Source organism: Leucoraja erinacea, chromosome 6, assembly GCF_028641065.1.
Source record: "Leucoraja erinacea ecotype New England chromosome 6, Leri_hhj_1, whole genome shotgun sequence".
Classification (NCBI taxonomy): domain Eukaryota; kingdom Metazoa; phylum Chordata; class Chondrichthyes; order Rajiformes; family Rajidae; genus Leucoraja; species Leucoraja erinaceus.
In genome coordinates, this window is record NC_073382.1 from 6,864,760 (window position 1) to 6,888,468 (window position 23,709).

General features: G+C 40.5%; 1 protein-coding gene across 1 annotated transcript in view; it reads left to right on the top strand.

Annotated features, from left to right (window-relative positions):
- The window catches only part of ube3a (ubiquitin protein ligase E3A), a 58,464-nt gene extending 34,983 nt beyond the window's left edge, over nucleotides 1–23,481 (top strand). Inside the window, exons 3-11 of the mRNA XM_055636518.1 lie at nucleotides 100–413; nucleotides 4,306–5,552; nucleotides 10,112–10,256; nucleotides 12,442–12,647; nucleotides 13,125–13,289; nucleotides 16,060–16,215; nucleotides 16,314–16,387; nucleotides 22,472–22,615; nucleotides 23,319–23,481. Of these exons, the coding sequence (XP_055492493.1) occupies nucleotides 100–413; nucleotides 4,306–5,552; nucleotides 10,112–10,256; nucleotides 12,442–12,647; nucleotides 13,125–13,289; nucleotides 16,060–16,215; nucleotides 16,314–16,387; nucleotides 22,472–22,615; nucleotides 23,319–23,439 (2,572 nt within the window). The 3' untranslated portion in view covers nucleotides 23,440–23,481. The remainder of the gene's footprint in view (nucleotides 1–99; nucleotides 414–4,305; nucleotides 5,553–10,111; nucleotides 10,257–12,441; nucleotides 12,648–13,124; nucleotides 13,290–16,059; nucleotides 16,216–16,313; nucleotides 16,388–22,471; nucleotides 22,616–23,318) is intronic.
- The last annotated feature ends 228 nt before the right edge of the window (nucleotides 23,482–23,709 follow it).

Genomic DNA, 23,709 nt, shown 5'->3' on the forward strand with positions numbered 1-23,709 from the left:
GTTTAAATTAAACACTGCTGTGCTAATGCAACTGTGCTTCGTGTTTTTTTTGGAGGCTGAACTAATCCCTCTGCATACCGTTTTGAATGTTTGCCACAGGAAGCGAGCAGCTGCAAAGCATCTAATAGAACGCTACTACCACCAGTTAACTGAGGGCTGTGGAAATGAGGCCTGCACGAATGAGTTTTGTGCTTCCTGTCCAAGTTTCCATCGTATGGATAACAATGCTGCGGCCATAAAGGCCCTTGAGCTTTTTAAAATTAATGCAAAACTATGTGATCCTCATCCTTCGAAGAAAGGAACAAGCACTGCCTACATGGAAAACAGCACAAAGAGCTCTCATAACATCATCTGTTGCTCAGAAACAAAAGTGAATAAGCAAGACATGCAGACTCATAGAGAAGATTTTAAAGGTGAGTTGCAATATAGTTAATGATATTTCCAGTGATGTACGTGATCTGTTACATTCTTATTGATTGATTTCTGATATCATTGAGTAGTTGAGGTTGGAACTTTAAATTTAAATCCATAAATGGCAAATGAAGCAAGGAGAGAAACAAGACAACAGTTGCTATGACAGATGGTTGATATGCATAGTGTAATTTGTGCACTATTCATCTGGTAGAATTCTGAAAACTGACTTAATGAACTGACTGGAAATGAATTTGAGTTACATTTTAAGCAAGAGAAATCCAGTTGAAGTTGAAACTCTTGCTATATTTTGTCAATTTTGGGGATAAACCCTTGTTTGGTTGGAAGGAGGTGGTGCATTTTATCACCATTTGCCAGCTTGCCTACATAACATCTGAGACATTGATACAACTCGAACAAGCTAGACCATAGCTAGACTAAATATTATGCTCCTATTGCCAGGGTCAGACGAACTTGGTATGTACAAAAGTGAGTTTTCATTTGCTCCCCCAGTTATCAAACTGGTTGAGTTCTGGATTTCCATCTCCAACACTATCTTTTAAATTGCTCTTTAAAACCTACTTCTGCTTCTAAAGTTTTGTTAATAGTATGAAGCACATTATATATTTGCTCATGGAGTAAGGATATCCCTGGCAATCTTGCAACTTATTGTTCAAGAGTCAACTACCTTGGTGGCTCTTGTGTTGCATGTAGGCCAGAATCTAGTACGTTGCGGATTTGCCTCCTTTAAGGACAGTACTGAACTCTACGGGCTTTAGTGACAATTTAATTTGTGGTTAAATTACTGAAATTAGTTTTCATAATTGCAGATCTAAGTGCTGAAATTTAAATTCCCTAGCTGCCATAAGGAGATTTGAACTTCTGTCTCAAGATCAATAATCTAGAACTACGACTGCTAGTTCATTAACTTAACCACTGCTACCACATGTTGGTCTGTTTTCAAAGTCTTACTGGCATTAAAGTGCCTCCACAAATCCTGCTGCGTATGTGCTGAGGCTTAATTTGCCTGTCTTATGACAAGTACTGCGTGAATTTAGATAAACTTTTCACAAGGATGGTGAACTTAGTATTTGTAAATGAATGAATGGACTTTATCATCAAAAGTTTTATCATTCGGTTAGATATTATCAAGCGTTCCAAAATTGGCTAATGTTCATGTTATTTTAGACATTGGCCCTTAGCCTCAGTGGATCATGGATAACCAATTCTTAAATAGAAAATCCAACTTTGGCTGATTAATCCTGCCCTAAATTACACTAAATTTGCTTTAGATACTCAACCTACAATGCAAGCAATGGTTTTGAACTGAAGCAATGATATGAGCATGGATGTCATGTGTCGATGAGCAAGTCAAAATTTTCAAGGGGTGCTTCAACTTTTGATTGTAGTTTTATTTAAATGCATTCTTGCTTGAATAGAACTTTCACAGAGGGCATGAGGATTTAATATTTCTCAAAGGATATTGAAATATTAGTCTGATTTTGGCTTTGAGTACTTGGGTTCCCATAACATTGCAGCTTGATACTTGCCTTGTAGGCATTTGACAACTTGCTGGATTTCTTCATTATTTCAAAGGGTAGAATAAGAACTCATTTCTGGCGATAGTCCCCAGATGTAAAAACTGAAAACCCAGTTAGACTCAGTTGCTCATTCCTGTGCAAACAGTAACATGATAAATATAAATTTGGCAACTTGGATGTCTCAGACATCCAACAGCCATTAGGAACATTCTTTGAAGTATTTTGTTGGCTGTAAAGATTTTCTGATGCCCTGAAGAAATATGTAGGCTGTGGGCCGAGGAGCTTTATTCTGCAGTTTCGTGACCCAAGTCACCAAACTACATGAAATTTTCACATATTGTGTAAAAGAATTTATATAAATCACCCCTGAAACTCGATATGAAGAAGACTTGCACATTTTTATTAAATTAGAGAAAAAACGGAAAAATGTTGGGAATTTTTTAACCCAATCAAAGCACGTTTAATATTGAGTTGTCTGCCAGTTGGCCAATCACGCGCTTTGTTTCAGGCTAGCACACAACATGGCTGAGGGGGCTTCACAGATGCCTGTTTTCCTGGAGATTCCGATGTGTTGTTCTGTGGAATAAATGTGGTGGAAACTTGCAGCAGGTTAATTGTATTTAGTGGGAAAAGCATTAAAAAGGCTGAAGAAAGTGCTGCGAAGTGGATTAAAGTGCAAGAAAGCCTTCAAAGTCCCTGCTGATGTGCTGGAACACAAAGAAGGCCCCCGTGAACTCTAACTAAAAGGTAAGATTAAAGTCTGAATTTATGAAACTCTATCTGTATGGACTTTAATTAATTTAATTGCACCATTTTATAATGTGAATAAATTCATTCATTCATCCATTCATTCATTCATTCATGAAATTGAGGGCCTAATCTATAACACAGTCAATTAAACATTGTCACTAATGCCGGCCTGTTGTAGAGTAATAAATCTTTAACAAATAATCTCGGAGCTGCCTGCGAAAACTTACCGGGAAAAAGTGCTCCGATCACGGGACCTAGGTACCCGCGGTAAAAAGCGATCGATATCCCTCCTTTTTTCTCCCGTTATCAGGGTCTGAAAACGACCGCTACAGACGGCGCTATGTAGTCCCTTCCCCCCCCCCCCCCCCCGCCCGCGGAGATGATCCACGGCTCCGCGATCGCGAATCGGCCGCTTATTAATTGAGACCGCAGCTTCACTTTACCGCGAGTACCTAGGCCCCGCACTTTTTGGAGCACTTTTTCCCGGTAAGTTTTCACAGGCAGCTCCGAGATTAGCTGTTAAAGACTTATTACTCTACAACAGGCTGGCATTAGTGACAATGTTTAATTGACTGTGTTATAGTTTAGGCCCTCAATTTCATGAGTGAATGAGTGAGTGAATGAGTGAGTGAGTGAATGAGTGAGTGAATGAATGAATGATGAATGAATGAATGAATGAATGAATGAATGAATTTATTCACATTATAAAATGGTGCAATTAAATTAATTAAAGTCCATACAGATAGAGTTTCATAAATTCAGACTTTGTACCTTTTAGTTAGAGTTGGTCCCTGGGGGGCTTCTTTGTGTTCCAGCACATCAGCAGGGACTTTGAAGGCTTTCTTGCACTTTAATCCACCGCAGCACTTTCTTCAGCCTTTTTAATGCTTTTCCCACTAAATACAATTAACCTGCTGCAATTTCCATGACATTTATTCCACAGAACAACACGTCGGAATCTCCAGTAAAACAGGCATCTGTGAAGCCCCCTCAGCCATTTTGTGTGCTAGCGTGTGATTGGCCAACTGGCAGACAACTCAATGTTAAACGTGCTTTGATTGGACTAAAAAATATCCAACATTTTTCCGGTTTTTCTCTAATTTAATAAAAATGTGCAAGTCTTCTTCATATCGAGTTTCAGGGGTGATTTATATAAATTCTTTTACACAATATGTGAAATTTCATGTAGTTTGGTGACTTGGGTCACAAAATCCTATTTCACATTTTTGATGCTCGGCCCACAGCCTAACGTAGCCGCTCGCTGTATTAATAAAGAGCATGTATTTGCAGATCAGTGTGTAGATAAACTAATCTTGCATTATTGACAGTTTACCCCAACCCAGTCTCTGTCCTTTAAAATTTCACGATTGCCTGAAGGTGCAGTTGTTATAAATTTTAGATGTCCTCAGATGTGTGTATTTCCAGAAATATACTATTTTCTGAATCTTGTCATCTAATACAGCAATTTAATTTGCAAAAATAAATAATCAATAAAGACTTCCATATTGCCTTTTGGATACCATTTTATTCTTTACCACTTTATCGTACTAAATCCTGTGATGTATTTTTTAATAAAGATCTTCCCATTATGTTTCCAATGTAGATGTGAATTACCTGTCAGAGGAAAAAGTGTATGAAATCTTGGAATTATGTGGAGAGCGCAAAGATTATTCACCGTTGATACGTGTTATCGGTCGAGTTTTCTCAAGTGCAGATGCCTTGGTGCAGAGTTTCCGAAAGGCTAAACAACATACAAAGGAAGAGCTAAAATCATTACAAGGAAAGGATGAGGATAAAGATGAGGATGAGGAAGAAAAAGCTGCTTCTGCAAGGTCCATGGATGATGCCGAGGCCTCTTCATCAAGAAGCTTCATCGGAGGCACACAGTCAAGAGAAAACAATGTTCATAGATTAGGACCTGATGAAATATCTATTGATATTGATGCAGTCAGACGGGTCTATAATAAATTGCTTTCCAATGAAAAGATAGAAACAGCATTTCTGAATGCATTGGTGTACTTGTCGCCAAATGTGGAATGTGATTTGACTTACCATAATGTGTATTCAAGAGATCCCAATTATCTGAACTTGTTTGTCATAGTCATGGAGAACAGCAACCTTCATAGTCCTGAATATCTGGAAATGGCCCTTCCACTTTTTTGCAAAGCCATGAGCAAGCTCCCCCTCCCAGCTCAAGCCAAATTAATTCGCTTATGGTCAAAATACACTGCAGCCCAAATCCGTCGGATGGTGGAAACATTTCAGCAGCTCATTACGTATCGGGTCATAAGTAATGAATTCAGTAGTCGAAACCTGGTGAATGATGATGACGCTGTCGTTGCTGCTACAAAATGCTTAAAAATAATGCACTATGCAAACATTATTGCAGGAGATGTGGATACAGGGCACAATGAGGAAGAGGACGATGAGGCAGTTGCTGAATCCAGTGAAATTACTTTGCAAGAGCTACTGGGTGAAGAGCGGAGAAATAAAAAAGGACCCCGAGTGGATCCCCTCGAAACCGAGTTGGGTGTGAAAACAATCGATTGCCGAAAGCCCCTTGTTTCTTTTGAAGACTTTATTAATGAACCACTAAACGACGTACTAGAGATGGATAAAGACTATACTTTCTTCAAAGTCGAAACGGAGAATAAATTCTCATTTATGACCTGTCCCTTCATTCTAAATGCTGTAACCAAGAATTTGGGACTTTACTATGACAATAGGATACGCATGTATAGTGAGCGGCGAATCACTGTTCTTTACAGCCTTGTCCAGGGGCAACAACTGAACCCTTACCTTCGACTTAAAGTCCGACGTGACTACATTATAGATGATGCACTTGTTCGGGTAAGTTTGTTTTTAATGTTCTGTGGAAACAGTTAAATTGCAATGTGTTTGGAAGTCTTTGAACTCTTGCTAATTAATGCGTGTTATGGTTTGCTGTAAAAGGCAAGGGAACCAATAACTTAATTTTCCAATTTAGAACAAGACATTCCTTTTCTGACCTGCCTCATGTATCTAGCGTGGTAATGAAAGACTCTTAGCCTTGCTGTGTCAAATTCAAGTTGATACTAATTTGTGACCTCCGTTTGACTATACAGTGTTAAATCTTGATGTTTTTTTTTTACTTTCAGTGTTTGAGTATTGCAGGCACCACCAGCATAAATTGTCTATTCCTAATTTCCCTTGAAGGTGGTGTATAGCTGCCACATTGCAGACTGCAGTCTCTCTTGGCGGTACTCCAACGATACTGTTGGAAAAAGTGTTCCAGGATTTTGATTTGGCAGTGAAGGACTGATGATATATTTCCAAGTTAGGATAATATAAAACGTGGTGAGCAACCTGAAACCAGTGATACTCCCATGTTCCTGGTGATGATGGTGATAGAGGTCATGGCCTCGGAGATGCTGACTGAATAGTCATGCATGTAACTGCAGCTGCCTAGCCTTCCAAGATAGATTCCTAAAATTAAATTTGGATGCATGCCTGGGAGATGAAATGAGTGAATGGGATTTGTTTGCGCTTTCACTGAATTCAGAGTCCTCTCCTGCCAATCTCTGAATGATAGTCATACAATGTGGGAACAGGCCCTTTGGCCCATTTACCCCCACACCGACCAACATCTCCCATTCTTGCACTGTCCTGCATTTGGCCCATATCCCTCTGAACATGTTCTATACATGTATCTGTTTAAATGCTGCTTAAACGTTGCAACAGTCCTGCCTCCTCTGGCACCTCGTGCCTTACATCCACAATCCTTTGTGAAATGGTTACCCCTCAGATTCCTGTTAAATCTTACCCCATCACCTTAAACCCATGTCTTCTGGTTCTTGTTTCCCATACTGTGGGCAAAAAACAGTGTGCCGATCTATTCCTCTCATAATTTTATACACCGAGTATAGCAAGCTGCCTGATGACCTTCTAATATTTAGATCACCGATATTTACTAAAAACAAATATGGAGGGAACTGGGAGTCTAACTCTATTATCCCAATACAAGTAAATCTTAACAAAGAGCAACAGTTCTATTCTGAATGAAGTGCTGAATTTAGCAGGCTTCTGTTTCAGTACCACATGGAAGGCTTTCACTCTATACATTGCATTTCCTATCTACCTTTCAGTCTCTGGAAAGGATACAGATGGATGTGTTCTAGCTGGACTAATGCACATGCAGCTAACTTGCTCACAATTTTCATCTTCACAAATATGCTAATTGTAACCTCCTTTACCCAGTCCACTTTTTTTTTTAAAGAAACTTAATTTTTCAATGAGTCATGTATTTGTGTACATTCAAGTGCAAAGACACATTTAACAATAATTTGCAGCAGAACAAATTGTCTAAATACTTTGAAATTTGGCTCATCACTTGGGACCGTGGTTCAAAATTGCTGTGAATTATTTTGATGGTAATTGTTTAATAATGCACGTGGTTCCCTTTTTTGACTTTTTGTGGCGGTGATACCCCCCCCCCCTTAGGCTTAACGCCCTGCTGAGACTTGTCTTGGCTCATTAGGTCTATAAGGGGAGGTGCCAACATCAAAATAGTGTACCACACCATGGCTTTTGGAAGAAGCAGGTGATCCACTTCCCATGAAAATTAATATTAGAAATGAATTCATAATTCTGGCTCAGTATTTGAGCATCCTAGATATTAATCACCCAATGTTACAAATTACATGATGGTTGTGCTTTGTGTGCCTAAGGTAGGTGAATTTTGCTGGTTATAAGATCTTACAAATCAGTGTGTTCTGTGGGAATGTATTTGAGAATCTACTCGTGCCTCTTCCTGAAGCAAAACTGTATGTTGTCTTTTCTAATATTTAGACTAGTATTGTCTTGGGTACTGATATTAGCTGTGGGATGATTAAACGTATTTGAGGTTGAAACTAATGGCTAGTCCATTATTCGTATATGTGGAAGTTGTAAATGTTTGATACTTCTGTAGAGATTTTAGACACACCACGATTATGTTTGTGTCAGTTGATGTTTTCAAGTTCTAGAATTTACCCCATAATTCTTTCTCTACCTTAATTTTATTTTTATTTGTCTTCTTAAAACTTTTAGCCTTGTGTTTTGTCATCTCCTCTGACGTTGCTCTGTGCGTGCCTTGTTAAATTTTGTTTGATAGCTTTCTTGAAGATTACCTTGGGATATCAGAGGCATTATATAAATACGTGTTAAATGTGATTTTGTCCCTTGTCTCACTATGTATATTCTTGTGTTCTTTTCATAACTTGGATTATACACCATGTCTGAGAAGCCAAAATGAATGTATAAATGAATCAGAACTTTTTAAGTGGCGAATGATGGCAGAGTGAAGTTGGGGGCCAATAAGAAGGGTTACTTGCACATTCAAAATGAAGGAGAAAGGCAACATTGAATTAAAATTAAAACAAATGAAGGTGCTGGACTTATGTGGGTCGGGGGAATGCTGGAAGCAGGTCATGCAGCATATGTAAAAATAGATGCAGTTATGTATTAATACTAGTCAAGCGCTTTGCCAAAACCAGGAATGAGGGACAACAATTTGATTTTTGGCAAAAAATATTAAAAACTAATCTTTTGACTACCTTTGTTAAATCTTTAACAGAAAGAGATTTATTGCATTATGTAACTCTTTGAGCACCCTGAAATATGATGCAGTGGTGTATAGATTATTTAGTGCTAGAATTTGCATGTATTCTGTGCAGCAACTGCCTAATAATTCTGAGTAAAAGATTCCTGCTGATTTTAAACTATTGAATTCTGTTAAGTTTGGTCTTTGACCTGCAGTTACTGTATGGCCTGAACAAAGGAAAATAGAATTGAAGTGATTTTGGAAGGGCAGTAACTGAGGGCGGCACTGTTGCTCAGCAGTAGAGTTGATGTCTTACAGAGCTTGCAGTGCCAGAGACCTAGGTTCGATCCCAACTACAGTTGTTGTCTGTATGGAGTTTGTACGTTCTCCCAGCGACCGCAAGGGAGACCTTCAGTTTCCTCCCACACTCCAAAGACGTACAAGTTTGTACATTAATTGGCTTGGTATAAATGCAAATTGGTCCTAGTGTGTGTAGGATACTGTTAATGTGCGGGGATTGCTGGGTGGTGGCGAAGGGCCTGTTTCCGTGCTGTATCTCTAAACTAAACTAACCACAAGACATGCTTTGAAATACTTGTGGAGACCAAAAATATGTTTTGCTAAATATCCTGCATTTAACAAGAGTTTATATCTCCACTGCTGCCAGACATGACATTTCCTGCATGGTTTTTTTAATTTCAGATTTCTAGATTTTTGGTTTTCAATTAATGAATTTGCATGATTTTACATTCAAATATGTTCTAATTTAAATGCTATTGACATGAATAGACTCATGGAGTAGCTGCCTAAAGTCATGGACTCAAACTCCATTATGATTAAATAAAACTAAATAAATAGGTGAAGGTGCAGAATTTATGGATGAAAGTTATCTGCCTGAGAATGTCAGCTATATCATTAATATCTTTAAGAAAAGGGAAGCTATCATTCATCCCACACAGCACAATTGGTTCATTATGACAAACAACCATCCCATTTTGGGTTACCTGCATTCCAGGAGCACAGTATAAAATAACTCGTATGATATTTAGTTGCTGCATCTCGATATACTGAAGTGTGGATTTTGTTGTAGGAGGCAAACATTTTATCTGCTATAATATGAAATTGTTACAAAATGTAGAATTTTAAAAATTGTAAATTTTTATAATATTTAAATTATGATGAGCACTGGAAGAATGAAATTGGTGAATGGTTCTTGACATGGACCCAATTTTCTGTCCATGGGAGAATAGTTAACATTTTAAAGGTACCATCTGCTATCAGTGAGTGAAATTTACAAACTAAGCAAAGGTAACAGCACTATGTTTGAGCAAACATACTATCTGTCTATTTTGATCTCCGAGTAGATTTTAAGATTCTTATTTTCACCAACTTTAATTTATTTTCTCAATTTTCAACTAAATTCTAAATGGCAGCAGACACTGCAGCCAGGGTGAATATTAACAGCATAAAAACTAATAGGTTGACCACAGTTTATCGGAAATTCAAAAGGTGGAGAATGAATTAACTTCAAATGTACTACAATTGGCTTCATTCCACTGAAACTCTTATATTTCCATTTCATACTTGGAAGCCTTTTCTTTAATTGTGACCAGAATATTAATGCAACTATTTTGCCTTGTAATTTGCACTGAAACAACAATTGAAGCCTGGTTCAGTGTTGAAACTGAAATAAGTATTTTATTATGCAAAGCAAGGATCTCAAATGCGTTCTTCCAATACGCGGATATATTGTGTTCAAGTCTGAAGTATTTTGAAGTGAGTGTGTTTAAATTTGAGTGTGTTATTGATTAAATTAATAATCCTTCAACATTTAAACTGTTTGTAATAGCTGGAGATGATTGCCATGGAAAACCCTGCAGATCTGAAGAAACAGCTCTATGTAGAATTTGAAGGTGAACAAGGTGTGGATGAAGGAGGCGTTTCCAAAGAGTTTTTTCAGCTTGTTGTGGAAGAAATCTTCAACCCTGACATTGGTATGGATTTGGGTTTCATAGTGCTCCAATTTTTGTATACTGGCTGCAGCTGCAGGCATTTGCGGAGATATTCGTGTTAGCTTGAAGTGATGCATGCCTCCAGTAGACTAGAAAATCTTCAATTCGGACTGCATACTCTTAGCTAATGAAGTCCTAACCTGCTCAACCTCTCCCTATAGCTCAGACCTTCGGGTCCTGGCAGCATCATTGTAAATCTTTGTAGCACCCTTTGCAGCTTAACAACATCTTTCCTATAACATGGTGATCATGCCCAGACCAGCGTCCTGTACAACTCAGTGGTTCAATGGTACTTTATTGTCATATGTACCGAAGTAGTGTGAAATTCCTTTTATGCAGTAAAAGTATTATTGAAAAGTATACATCGGCACAATCTTAGTTAAGTGCAAGTGTATAGGAATAGTACATTGAGACAGTATACAAGAGTCGCCATGTTTTGGCACTTTTTCATGATTCAAGTCCCAAGTGGTTATAGATGTAGTTAGCTGGCCCATAAAACCCCGTTGTCTGGCGGCATTGCAGCGTAGGCCTGACCAAGTCAAGTTGTTGGTGTCATAGAGTGATACAGTGTGGAAACAGGCCCTTTGGCCCAACTTGCCCACATCTGCCAACAATGTCCCAGCTACACTAGTCCCACTTGCCTGTGCTTGGTCCATATCCCTCCAAACATGTCCTGTCCATGTACCTGTCTAACTGTTTCTTAAATGTTGGGATAGAGCCTCAACTCCCTCCTCTGGCAGCTTGTTCCATGCACCCACCACAACTTTGTGAAAAAGTTAGCCCTCTGGTTCCTATTATATTTTTTCCCCATTCCCCTTGAACCTATGTCCTCTGGTCCTCGATTGCCCTACTCTGGGCAAGGAACTATGCATCTACCCGATCTATTCGTCTTATGATTTTGTACACCTCTATAAGATTACCCCTCATCCTCCTGTGCTCCATGGAATAGAGACCCAGTCTACTCAAACCTCTCCCTATAGCTCACACCCTCTAGTCCTGGCAACATCCTCGTAAATATTTTCTGAACCCTTTCAAGCTTGACAATATCTGAGTATAACATGATGCTTAGAACTGAACACAATATTCTAAATGCAGTCTCACCAACATCTTATATAACTGCAACATGACCATTCAACTTCTATACTCCATACACTGACTGATGAAGGCCGAAGTGCCAAAAGGCTTTTTGACCACTTTATCCACCTGCGACTCGACCTCAAGGAACCATGCACCTGTACCCATAGATCCCTCTGATCTACAACACTACCCAGAGGTCTACCATTCACTGTGCAGATCCTGCCCATGTTTGATGTCCCAAAATGCAACACCTCACATTTATCTGTATTAGATTTCATAAACCAATCCTCTGCCCACCTGGCCAATCGATCCAGACTCTGCCCTTCGATCCATTCGGCCCTTCGAGCCAACACTGCCATTCAATGTGATCATGGCTGATCATCCACAATCAGTACCCCGTTCCTGCCTTCTCCCCATATACCCTGACTCCGCTATCTTTAAGAGCCCTATCTAGCTCCCTTGAAAGTATCCAGAGAATCGGCCTCCACCGCCCTCTGAGGCAGAGAACTCACTTTTGTATCATCAGAAAACTTCAAAATCTTGCCCATGTTCTCATCCAAATCATTGATGTAGAGGAAAAACATAACGGGCCCAGCACTGAACCCCGAGGCACACGTCTAGTTACAGGCCTCCAGTCTGAGAAGCAACCTTCCACCATCACCCTCTGCTTCCTTCCATGGAGACAATTTGCTATCCATTCAGCTATCTCTCCTTGGATCCCATGCAGTTTAACCTTCCAGAGCAGCCTACCATGCAGTGTCCTCCACCGCCACTCTGCCGCAGCAGGCCACAACCGATCCATGCACTCGGCCATTTGGAGCGGTGCCCAATTCTGTTGAGCCCCCGAGTTGCTGCAGGGCCTCCTATGCCTCGAACCGGAAACATTGAACCACGAACCATCGGCCCTTGCCTCACCCGTCCATCGTACAGCCTCCATGCCCCGGCCGGGGTGTCACCTGCAGCCGACCTTGTAGCACCCAGAGCATTTTTCAACATGCACTATTTGTAACTTTTTTTGAGATGTTAAAGATTTTTGCTTTTTTTTTTCTCTGCTCCTCTTCCCCTCTCCTACACCTCCCTCCCTTCACAGGAATGTTCACATATGATGAGTCTTCAAAATTGTTCTGGTTCAACACCTCCTCGTTTGAGACCGAGGGACAGTTTACTCTAATTGGCATAGTTCTTGGCCTGGCTATTTACAACAACTGTATACTGGATGTGCATTTTCCTATGGTCGTTTACAGAAAATTGCTGGGCAAAAAGGGAACGTTGCGTGACCTGGAAGACTCTCACCCGGTAACGTACAAGAATTATCAGCTTTCTCTACTTAAATAATTTATTATATTGCAACTTGTTAATTAAGTTCCAGAGCAGTTTTCCATCCATCTGCATGAGCAAGTTTCTACTAGTTGATATTCTAATCCATTTGCCTGTAGGCGTGGGAGTTGTTTTGGGTAATCATGAAAGTTGCAAATTAAAGTTATTGAAATTTGAAATTGAAATTAATGCCTAATGTTTCCCTTTCTGTAATTGGCCTTCTACTCATTTGAACTAACCAAATATATATCAGGCAGTTGAATAAAACAACTCCAAATTAAGAGTGGTGAGCACTTTGCATGCAATGTTACGGCGTTCAGCATTGTTTTGCGTAAAATTATAAAATCCAAGATCTATTATTAACCATACGAAATACATCAACTCATTAAAGTAATATTTTATCAGTGATAAGTTTCCTGAAACTCAAATGCATGTGCATTATTTATGCTCCCTCAGGTCTTGTTTCAAAGTTTGAAAGAACTTCTTGAATATGATGGCTGTGTCGAGGATGACATGATGATCACTTTCCAAATATCACAAACTGACTTGTTTGGAACTCCGGTGATGTGTGAATTAAAGGACAATGGAAATCAGATTCCGGTGACAAATGAAAACAGAAAGGTAAAGTCATGATAATTCCAAAGTTTGGATTTAAAATAACCTAAATTGGAGTACTGGCATTTTTTCATTGACATATGGATGGCCACATAACTTTGTCCAGATGTAACTACAAAATAGTGGGCACAGAACTCCTTTAAAAAAAAACTTGCTTCAAATCTGGAGTATGGTGTACAATTTTGGTCGCCCAATTATAGGAAGGATGTCAACAAAATAGAGAGAGTACAGAGGAAATTTACTAGAATGTTGCCTGGGTTTCAACAACTAAGTTACAGAGATAGGTTGAATAAGTTAGGTCTTTATTCTCTGGAGCGCAGAAGGTCAAGGGGGGACTTGATAGAGGTCTTTAAAATGATGAGAGGGATAGACAGAGTTGATGTGGACAAGCTTTTCCCTTTGAGAATAGGGAAGATTCAAACAAGAGGACATGACTTCAGAATTAAGGGACAGAAGTTTAGGGGTAATAGGAGGGGGAACTTCTTTACTCAGAGAGTGGTAGCGGTGTGGAATGAGCTTCCAGTGGAAGTGGTGGAGGCAGGTTCATTGGTATCATTTTAAAATAAATTGGATAGGCATATGGATGAGAAGGGAATGGAGGGTTATGGTATGAGTGCAGGCAGGTGGGACTAAGGGGAAAAAAAGTTGTTCGGCACGGACTTGTAGGGCCGAGATAGCCTGTTTCCGTGCTGTAATTGTTATATGGTTATAATAATTGGATATAGTGCTTTTTTTTAACATAGGTGCTAGTACACATATAACAGATCACATGATGGCAGTTGCTGTACAACAATCTAGTTTTTAACTTTTTAAAAAATTCCCAAGTGATACTTAAGATTTTATCATCTTACTAGACCAAGTGCAGACCCGTTGGGTCTGTTCCCCCAACGTGCGGTTGTGGGGGGGGGAGGGGAGGCGGCATGCAGTGTCACACACACTAACTACCCCCCCCCCCGCACTCACGCTAATTACCCCCCTTGATATTATATTAATATTATTAATTTGCTCCTTTTACCCCATACTGACCCCATATTATCTACTGACGCATAGCCCCCAACTTGCAGTCACATCTAGAGAGGAGGTGGGGCGGGGGTAGAGAGTGAGGGCAGAGAGAGAAGGGGCAGAGACAGAGACAGACACAGAGGGAGGGGCAAGAGGGAGAGGGGGTGGAGAGGAGGGAGAAAGGTGGGGAGAGGAGAGTGAGGGGAGACAGAGGGGGTGCTGAGAGGGGGGTGCAGGGAGGGGGAGGTGGGGTGGAGGGAAGAGGGTAGGGGTGTGTGGAGGGGAGGGGGTTTAGAGGAGGAATGGTGGGGGAGGGGGAGAAAAAGGGGAGAGAGAGAGAGAGGGGGGAGAGAGTGGGGAGGGGGGAGAGGAGGGGGGGCAGGGGGGAGAGAGTAGAGGGGGGGAAGGAGAGGAGGGGGGGGAGAGGGGGGGGGGAGAGAGGAGGGGGGGAGAGAACTTAAAAAACATTTTAGAACCAAAAAAGACACATTCTGCAAGCATTGTAGAACCAAAAGAGACACTTTTTGCAAACATTTTAGAACCAATAGACACATTCTGCAAGCGTTTTAGAACCACTAAGGACACTTACATTTGAGTAGACATGTGTACAGTGTTATTCGCAGCTCAGAGAAACGTGACCCTCTGCCTCCATCTTGAAGAGACTGATTGGGGCAAACCACTTCCTGGTTTTATAGTCCCTCCCCCCCTGCCGCCAGCAAGGGCAGCAGAGAGAATGGGGAATTTTGTAAAATCATTAATATCTCTGTCATTTTTCATCGACGGGAAAAATCCTCGGCACACATACGGCGGAGGGGGGCTCTGAGCAAGGTGGCCAAAAATGACGGCTGTAGGAGCCGGCGTTCTCTCGGAAATTGCAGCACAGATGGCCAAAACCGGTCAAGAACAGACTTTTAGTAATATAGATTGCTGCAGGACTGCATAGTCTTTCCTTTTTCTTGCCTCTAAGCTAATGTAAAATGGCTTTCTTTTTGTTTGTCTCTTTAAAAATAAATGAAAAACGACCAGAATAAATTGAGGGAGCTCTAGTCAAACTGGTCCTTGCGCTCCAGTTCTCCCACGAGTATAGGCCATTTACCTACAAGGATGACATGGTGGGGGAGGGGGGTAATGAGGCACAGAAAATAAAAGACCAATGCAAGACAAGTGGCAATGGAGAGGGGCCAAGAGCTAGAGAAGAAGAAATTGAGGTTTGAAGGATGTGATTTTTTTTTTCCCTCCATAATTGAGCTGTCACAAAATATCAGTGTAAAATGTTTTTTTTTTTTTTTTTTTTTTTTTTTTTTTTGGCCGTGGACTTGGAATGGTACAAATTGAGAACTTGCCATTGAGTATCGCCTATTGAGACGATCCATATCTCGAGATCCAAATAAATTTCATCTGTTCAAGGTCCAGCGGCCCAGTCCAGTTTTGTGGTTCTACCGCAGAACACCATTCACCCTAAATGTAAGAGCGTTGTGGCAAAAGTGTATTACACAGGAGAAGTATCGGTAGTTGGAAATACATTTGGTAAGTGAATATTATGAAAGTTATGGGGAGGAACTCGTGAATAGGAGAAAAATTGTGGGAGAACGCGAAGAAACTCTTGAACTGGTAGAGCTAGTCAGTGGCAGACATTTATATTATGGAAGACTGAAACGTGAATTAATAATTGTCCATTTTGTTTGTGTGATATTAAATTATAGATACATTGATCGTGTTTCCCACTGCTGATATGGTACTAAGCTCTAATGTGATGTTATTTTGTTCCAAACAGGAATTTGTTGAACTTTATACAGAGTATATTCTCAACAAATCAGTAGAAAAGCAGTTTAAAGCCTTTCGAAGAGGTTTCCATATGGTAACCAATGAGTCGCCGCTCAAGTATTTATTCCGACCAGAAGAGATTGAGCTACTAGTCTGTGGAAGTCCGGTAAATTAGTATTAAAAACCTATGTACTAAACTTTATAATTAGAGACCATGAACTTTAAAATTATTAAAGTTGATAAAGAAAGATCTCTCAAATTTAGAACCTAGATTTTCAAGCACTAGAAGATACTACAGAGTACGATGGTGGATATTCCAAGAATTCTCGTATTGTAAGGTATGGCATTAAGTTTACTTCAATTTCTAAGTTGGCAATAATGTCTAAAATCAACATTGTAGGTGATGTATTTTAGCATAGAGCTATATGTTTTATTTTTGATTCTCCCAATTTTTTTCACCGACTTATCCTTTTGTTTAGATGCATTGGTTAAGATTGTGCATTTTGCCTCATTGTTCACCAAACAGCCATGCAACAATATCATGGTTCTGTAATCAGTAACTTTCACCAGCTTCAATCACTTTTATACTAAGTGCGATTACAGCAAGTGCAATGTTTTCCACACATTGATTTAATTAATACATGACAAAATCCTGTCCATCTCATCTTACTCTCCTTGATCTTTCCTTCATAATATTAGAAGTGGTGTATTTACTGATTATTCCACTTGCCACACCCTTAGTAATTAAGCAGTCATACCAGGGTGCAGGAAGATGTAAGGTATGTTCAGATAAGGGCTGATAAACGTTCTCAAATACCATTTCTGGCAAAGGAGAATCTGTGTAAATGATGCTAAAGGGCAAACACTGAAGCCTCAATATAAATGTCCCAAGAGTCATATTGATGAAAAAGTGTTACTTCAAGAGCACGTTAAAGCCTGGGTGCTCCGTGGTAAGTGATTTCCCCATGTTTATTCACAATCTACAAGATTCAAAGTCATGGTGTGATTTGAATGCTATCTGCTTGTCTGTACAGATATGTTCCTAACAGTCAACTCGATTATTAATCACAAAGAAGCCATAGTGTTTGACACTCCATCTACAGTGCCCTCCATAATGTTTGGGGCAAAGATTATGGGACAAAGAACATTTATTTATTTGCCTGTACTCCACAATCTGACATTTGTAAGAGAAAAAAATACATGTGGTTAAAGTGCATATTGTCAGATTTTATTAAATGCCATGTTTCATCATGTAACAATTACAGTTGTGTTTTTCTTAGTTCCCCCACATTTTAGGGCACAATAATGTTTGGGACGCATGGCTTCACTGGCATTTGTAATTGCTCAAGTGTGTTTAATTGCCACCTTAATTCAGGTATAAGATTGCTCTCAGCACGTAGTCTTTCCTCCAGTCTTTCCACACCTTTGGAAACCTTTATTGCTGTTTATCAACATGAGGACCAAAGTTGTGCCAATGAAAGTCAAAGGAGCCATTATGAGACTGAGACAAAAATAAAGACATCAACCAAAATCGACTGTTTGGAACACCATCAAGAAGAAAGACAGCACTGGTGAGCTCACTAATCGCAAAGAGACTGGCAGGCCAAGGAAGCCATCCACAGCTGATGACAGAAGAATTCTCTCTATAATTTAAAAAAATTCCCCAAACACCTGTCTGACAGATCAGAAACACACTTCAGGAGTCAGGTGTGGAATTGTCAATGTCCACTGTCCACAGAAGACTTCATGAACAGAAATACAGAGGCTACACTGCATGATGCAAACCACTGTATAGCCGCAAAAATAGGATGGCCAGGTTACAGTTTGCCAAGAAGTACTTAAAAGAGCAACCACAGTTCTGGAAAAAGGTCTTGTGGACAGATGAGACAAAAATTAACTTATATCAGAGTTGATGGCATGAGCAAAGTATGGAGGAGAGAAGGAACTGCCCAAGATCCAAAGCATACCACCTCATCAGTGAAACACGGTGGTGGTAGTGTGAAGGTACTGGCTCACTTATCTTCATTGATGATACAACTGCTGATGGCAGTAGCATAATGAATTCTGAAGTGTATAGACACATCCTATCTGCTCAAGTTCAAACAAATGCCTCAAAACTCATTGGCCGACGGTTTATTCTACAGCAAGACAATGATCCCAAACATACTGCTAAAGCAACAAAGGAGTTTTTCAAAACTAAAAAAAGGTCAATTCTTGTGTGGCCAAGTCAATCACCTGATCTGAACCCAATTGAACATGCCATTTATATGCTGAAGAGAAAACTGAAGGGGACTAGCCCCCAAAACGAGCATAAGCTAAAGATGGCTGAAATTCAGGCCTGGCAAGAGCATCACCAGAGAAACAAATGTCCATGAATTGCAGACTTCAAGCAGTCATTGCATGCAAAGGATATGCAACAAAATACTAAACATGACTACTTTCATTTACATGACATTGCTGTGTCCCAAACATTATGGTGTCCTGAAATGGGGGGCGGGGGTGGGTGGGGGCACTATGTAGAAACAAATGGGGGGGACTTTGTATAAACACAGCTGTAATTTCTACATGGTGAAACCAAAATGTATAAAAATAGCCATTATTAAAATGTGACATAGAAACATAGAAAATACGTGCAGGAGTAGGCCATTTGAGCCTGCACCGCCATTCAATATGATCATGGCTGATCATCCAACTCGGTATCCTGTACCTGCCTTCTCTCCATACCCCCTGATCCCTTTAGCCCCAAGGGCCACATCTTAAATATAGCCAATGAACTGGCCTCAACTACCTTCTGTGGCAGAGAATTCCACAGATTCACCACTCTGTGTAAATAAATGATTTTCTCATCTCGGTCCTAAAAGACTTCCCCCTTATCCTTAAACTGTGACCCCTTGTTCTGGACTTCCCCAACATCGGGAATAATCTTCCTGCATCTAGCCTGTCCAACCCCTTAAGAATTTTGTAAGTTTCTATAAGATCCTCCCTCAGTGACAATGTGCACTTTAGCCACGCTGGATTTTTCCATTACAAATCTCAAATTGTGGGGTACAGAGGCAAATATATAAATGATGGGTCTTTGTCCCAAACATTATGGAGGGCACTGTACCAACTTAAATCTTAACATTTTTCATCGGCACGCAGTGGCATCATTATCTGCTATCTGCTAAGAGGTGTAGCAGCAACGTAAAGGTTTCTTTGGCAGCAACTCACAAATGTACAACTTCAACTGTCCAGGCGCTCGAGGACACCAATGTCATGGAAGCTCCGCCATCTCCAAGATTACTTGCAAAGCCATCTTCATTGCAAGTATTGCAATCCTGATTACAATCATTTACCTTCCTCTCCAGTGGCAATTCAAAGAATTCAAAGGTTTTTATTAGTCACATTCACATACACCGACCGAGGTGTAATGAAGTGAAATGCTTTTTGCCATTTTGCAGTACACAAAAGAATACAGATATAACACCAATGAGAGTCTTAAACACAAAGAACATCCCCCCACAATGGCTCCCACCATGAGGGAAGGCACAAAGTCCAGTCCCCAACCCCAGTTCACCCATAGTCGGGCCTATTGAGGCCTCCACAGTTGCCTCTACGGAGGCCCGATGTTCCTGGCCATTCTCGCCGGGTGGTGGTGCTCCAGCGTCGGGAGAGTCCTCTCAGCGGCATGGGAACCCTGGAACGGCCGCCTCCGTACTGGAGGCCATGGCTTCCAAAGCCGGCAAGGCCGCGCCGGAAGGAGTTCCACAACTGGCGATCTCGTCGCGAGATCCCAGGCTCCCGGTGTAAAGTTCGGCGCCGCCGCCCGCAGCTGGCCGCTCCACAGTCCCGCAGCTCCGCGATGTTGTTCCCGGCGGTCTCAGCTCACCGGAACTCCAGCGTGGAGACCCGGGCAAGGCATCGCCCGCTTCACAATAGCGCTCCAGCGCTGTGCCGCCGCTGAAGCCGAGGTTCTGGCGGTCCGCGACAGGAAACGCCGCTCCAGGCCCGCTGGTAGGCCGCGAGGACAGGTCGAAGCTGCAGCCCGGAGAAAAGCTGCCTCTCTGACCAGGTAGGGACCCTGAAAGGCAGTTTCCCCCTTTCCTTCACCCACCACACAAAAAAGTCTAGACCTCCAAACAAAACACTTTAACTAACTAAAAATAAAAATGTGAAAAGACAGCCAACTGCTGGCAGGGCAGCCGCGCACAGGACAGTGCCCCTTTTGAGTAAGCCTCCATAGTGTGGGTATCATCAAGGGTAATTGGGAATGGAGAATAGGTATTGTCCTTTACAATGAAGCCCATATCCCCAAATGATTGAAGAGTATTAATTTAAAACTAGTACAATTTTTAGAATCATGTCCTCAAAGAAAAGCTTGTTATAGCAGTATTTTAATATTTGTATGACAAGTATGGTAATAAGTTAATCAATGCAGAACATTAACAAAATAGAGTAAATGTGATTTTCATATGCTTTAGGGTTTTGGAATTCACACTTGGAATACTGTTCTACATTACTTTTAGCAAAAAACTTATTTTGTTTCTTGTTTTTCTGTATGAAAAGAATAACTGATCACTGATTCTATTATGATGTGGCAGTTGGTTTGAAATTTTATTGTGCCTTTTTATCCGACATCTCGTGTTGCTGAGGTAATTGATTAGGATTTTGTGTATTTAGAAATTAAGCATTAAAGATCTCATCTGAACTGTTGTGCAATTAAAATATTTTTTCCCCCTATGGTTTACTATAATGTTAAGGAAGCACTTGTGGACAAATGTTAATTTGGATTCTTCACTAAATTATACACTTGATATGATTTAACAAAGAACCAGAAACAATGGAAGGGAGAACTTTACACTATAAGTAGGTGGAATTTGGAATTAGCTCGGAGTAGTGGGCAAAGATGCTATTCTTGTGCTTTCAAATGAGAATTGGTTAATACTGGAAGGGGTAAAAAAAAATCCAAGCATCCGAGGCAAGTGATGCTAATTGGGTAACTCGTCAAAAATATAAATTTGTTCAGATCAATAGCAGCACCTATAGCGGCAGATTTTCATATCTTTCAGGTAATTAGCACCCTAGCCGCTATTTGGATGAGAATGGTTGATGGGGGTGTCTTCTAAACGTATGCAAGCTCACTCACAGAGACCTTCAGAGCTTCTTCTCAGATATGGCTTCAAATTTTGATGACTAAATGCTTTATTGTTGATAGAAAACAGTGAGATACATCCAAATTTCTTCCGACTCGTTACTACAATCTTCTTCGAACTCCAGCTTATTACTTTAGACATTAGAAAACTCCTTGTGTCTCCGTAACACTGGCATGATCCCACATAGAAAACAGGTGCAGAAGTAGGTCAATCGGCCCTTCGAGCCGGCACCACCATTCAATATGATCATGGCTGATCATCCAACTCGATATCCTGTACCTGCCTTTTCCATACTCCCTGATACCTTTAGCCACAAGGGCCACATCTAACTCCCTCTTAAATATAGCCAATGATCTGGCCTCAACTACCTTCTGTGGCAGAGAATCCCAGTGATTCACCACTGTCTGTGTGAAAAATGTTTTTCTCATCTCGGTCCTAAAAGATTTCCCCCTTATCCTTAAACTGTGACCCCATGTTCTGGACTTCCCCAACATCGGGAACAATCTTCCTGCATCTAGCCTGTCCAGGAAGATTGTTCCCTTCCCCTTCGTCTCTCCAAATTAATCTAAAAACTAAACTTCTGCGCAAGCATCTAAGCTCCAAACACGCCCAAAAACACGTCATAAATCCCACCCACAATATAACGGAGTAAAGAAGTTCCCGGGCAGTCTAAAATTTAAAGGCACAAGCCATCATCAATGACATGCAAAACAGGCCAAATGGCCACTACATAACCTATGCTTTGTGCTCAAGATATGTAAATGGGAACTGGTTTCCATGTTGCAATGGTTTAGAGTAGAAGACCATCCTAAGGAGTGTCTATTTTAATAGCAAGAAAGGCAGCATGGGTTTTATAACCATCTAGTCCCTCTTTTTGTGTATTTCTATATCAAATGGTTGTTCACCAAATGAGAGCAATGTAATTTTAGTTCTGAAGAACCACAATTGACATCTCCAACTTACAGATGTTTTATGATTTCCAGAAGAAAACATTATAATTTCCAAGTGGAGTTGGTCTAGTCAAGTGTTGGAATTCATAATATCTTTATTTACTGTGAAAAAGTCTAGACATCAACTTGTCACTTTAATATGGCTAACTTGCATGTAATAAATGGGGTGGGGGTTGTTGTCAAGTAGTTACACTAATGTGATGTATGAAGGTCTGTTGTACATGGGGTGAAACTGTTTAGAAGGCATTAAATAAATAACTTTCTGAAAGAAATGAAGCATTGTGTGTCACCAATCAGTGAATTCAGAAGTACTAATCAATGAATTTTAATTTCTTTTCAGGGAATTCTGGGAAATAGTCCAGGCATTTTCGGATGAGCAAAAACGACTCTTTCTGCAGTTTACAACAGGCACAGATCGAGCACCGGTTGGTGGCCTTGGGAAACTTAAGATGATCATCGCTAAGAACGGACCAGATTCTGAGAGGTAATGGTCTACGATAAAGCCCTCTTTAGTGTTATCTGCAAACTTACTAATCGTACCTTATATGATCTCATCCAAATCCATTGATATAGATGACAAACACCAATGGGCCCAGCCCCGAACCCTGAGGCACATCACTAGTCACAGGTCTCCAGTCTGAAAAACAACTTTCCATCATCACCCTTTGCTTCCTACTCATGAGGCCAATAGTCTCTCCAGTCGACTCATCTCTCGTTGGATCCCATGCGATCTAACCTTCCAGACCTTGTCAAATGCCTTGCTGATTCCTGTCACTGCAATGGAAATGGTTTTTCTACATGTAAATTTTGAGTTCCATAGCAAGTTTGCATTAATTATTAATGCAGGTTGATCATTCTCTGTCTGTAGCTAACATGAAATTTTAAAGTAATATCTACCTGACCCAGTTGTATAACGCCCATATGGTTTCCATAGAGAGTTTTTGCCCCTTGTTAATATTTTGAAAGTTCTTTATATCGGTGCTCTCTGTTTTGGCATTTATATCAGTGCTGAATAAATGCCAAAACCAGGTAGTAGATTGAGATTGCAGGTAGCTACCTCAAATATTTATTCCTCTTCATCCTCAAATTAACGACAAAAAAATTAAAAGGGTATGACTGTAAGATTCTTTATTATGAAAATTGTTTTTCTTTAATACTAAACTTGATGTCTCGCTTTTCCCTTCCAGGTTACCGACATCTCACACATGTTTTAATGTCCTCCTACTCCCTGAGTATTGCAACAAGGAAAAGCTCAGTGAGAGACTACTAAAGGCCATTACCTATGCCAAAGGGTTTGGCATGCTGTAAAAGATATGAATGTAAAGCGTGTGATAAAAAGTAAAATGATGGGTGTCGGTGTCCCTGTGTTTTTTTTAAGGTCACACAATAGCAACAATAGTCACCCATGACTCTACTTCCTCTCCTGGGGGTGCTAGGCTGGAACAGCAGATGACACAAGAGGCAATGGGATGGAACAGCAGGTTTCGGCTACTTCTACAACTTTTATTTTGTTGGCGTGACTTCCATATCATTTGCTTGTATGTATAGTAAACATTTTCTGTATTTATTTTGATGTTC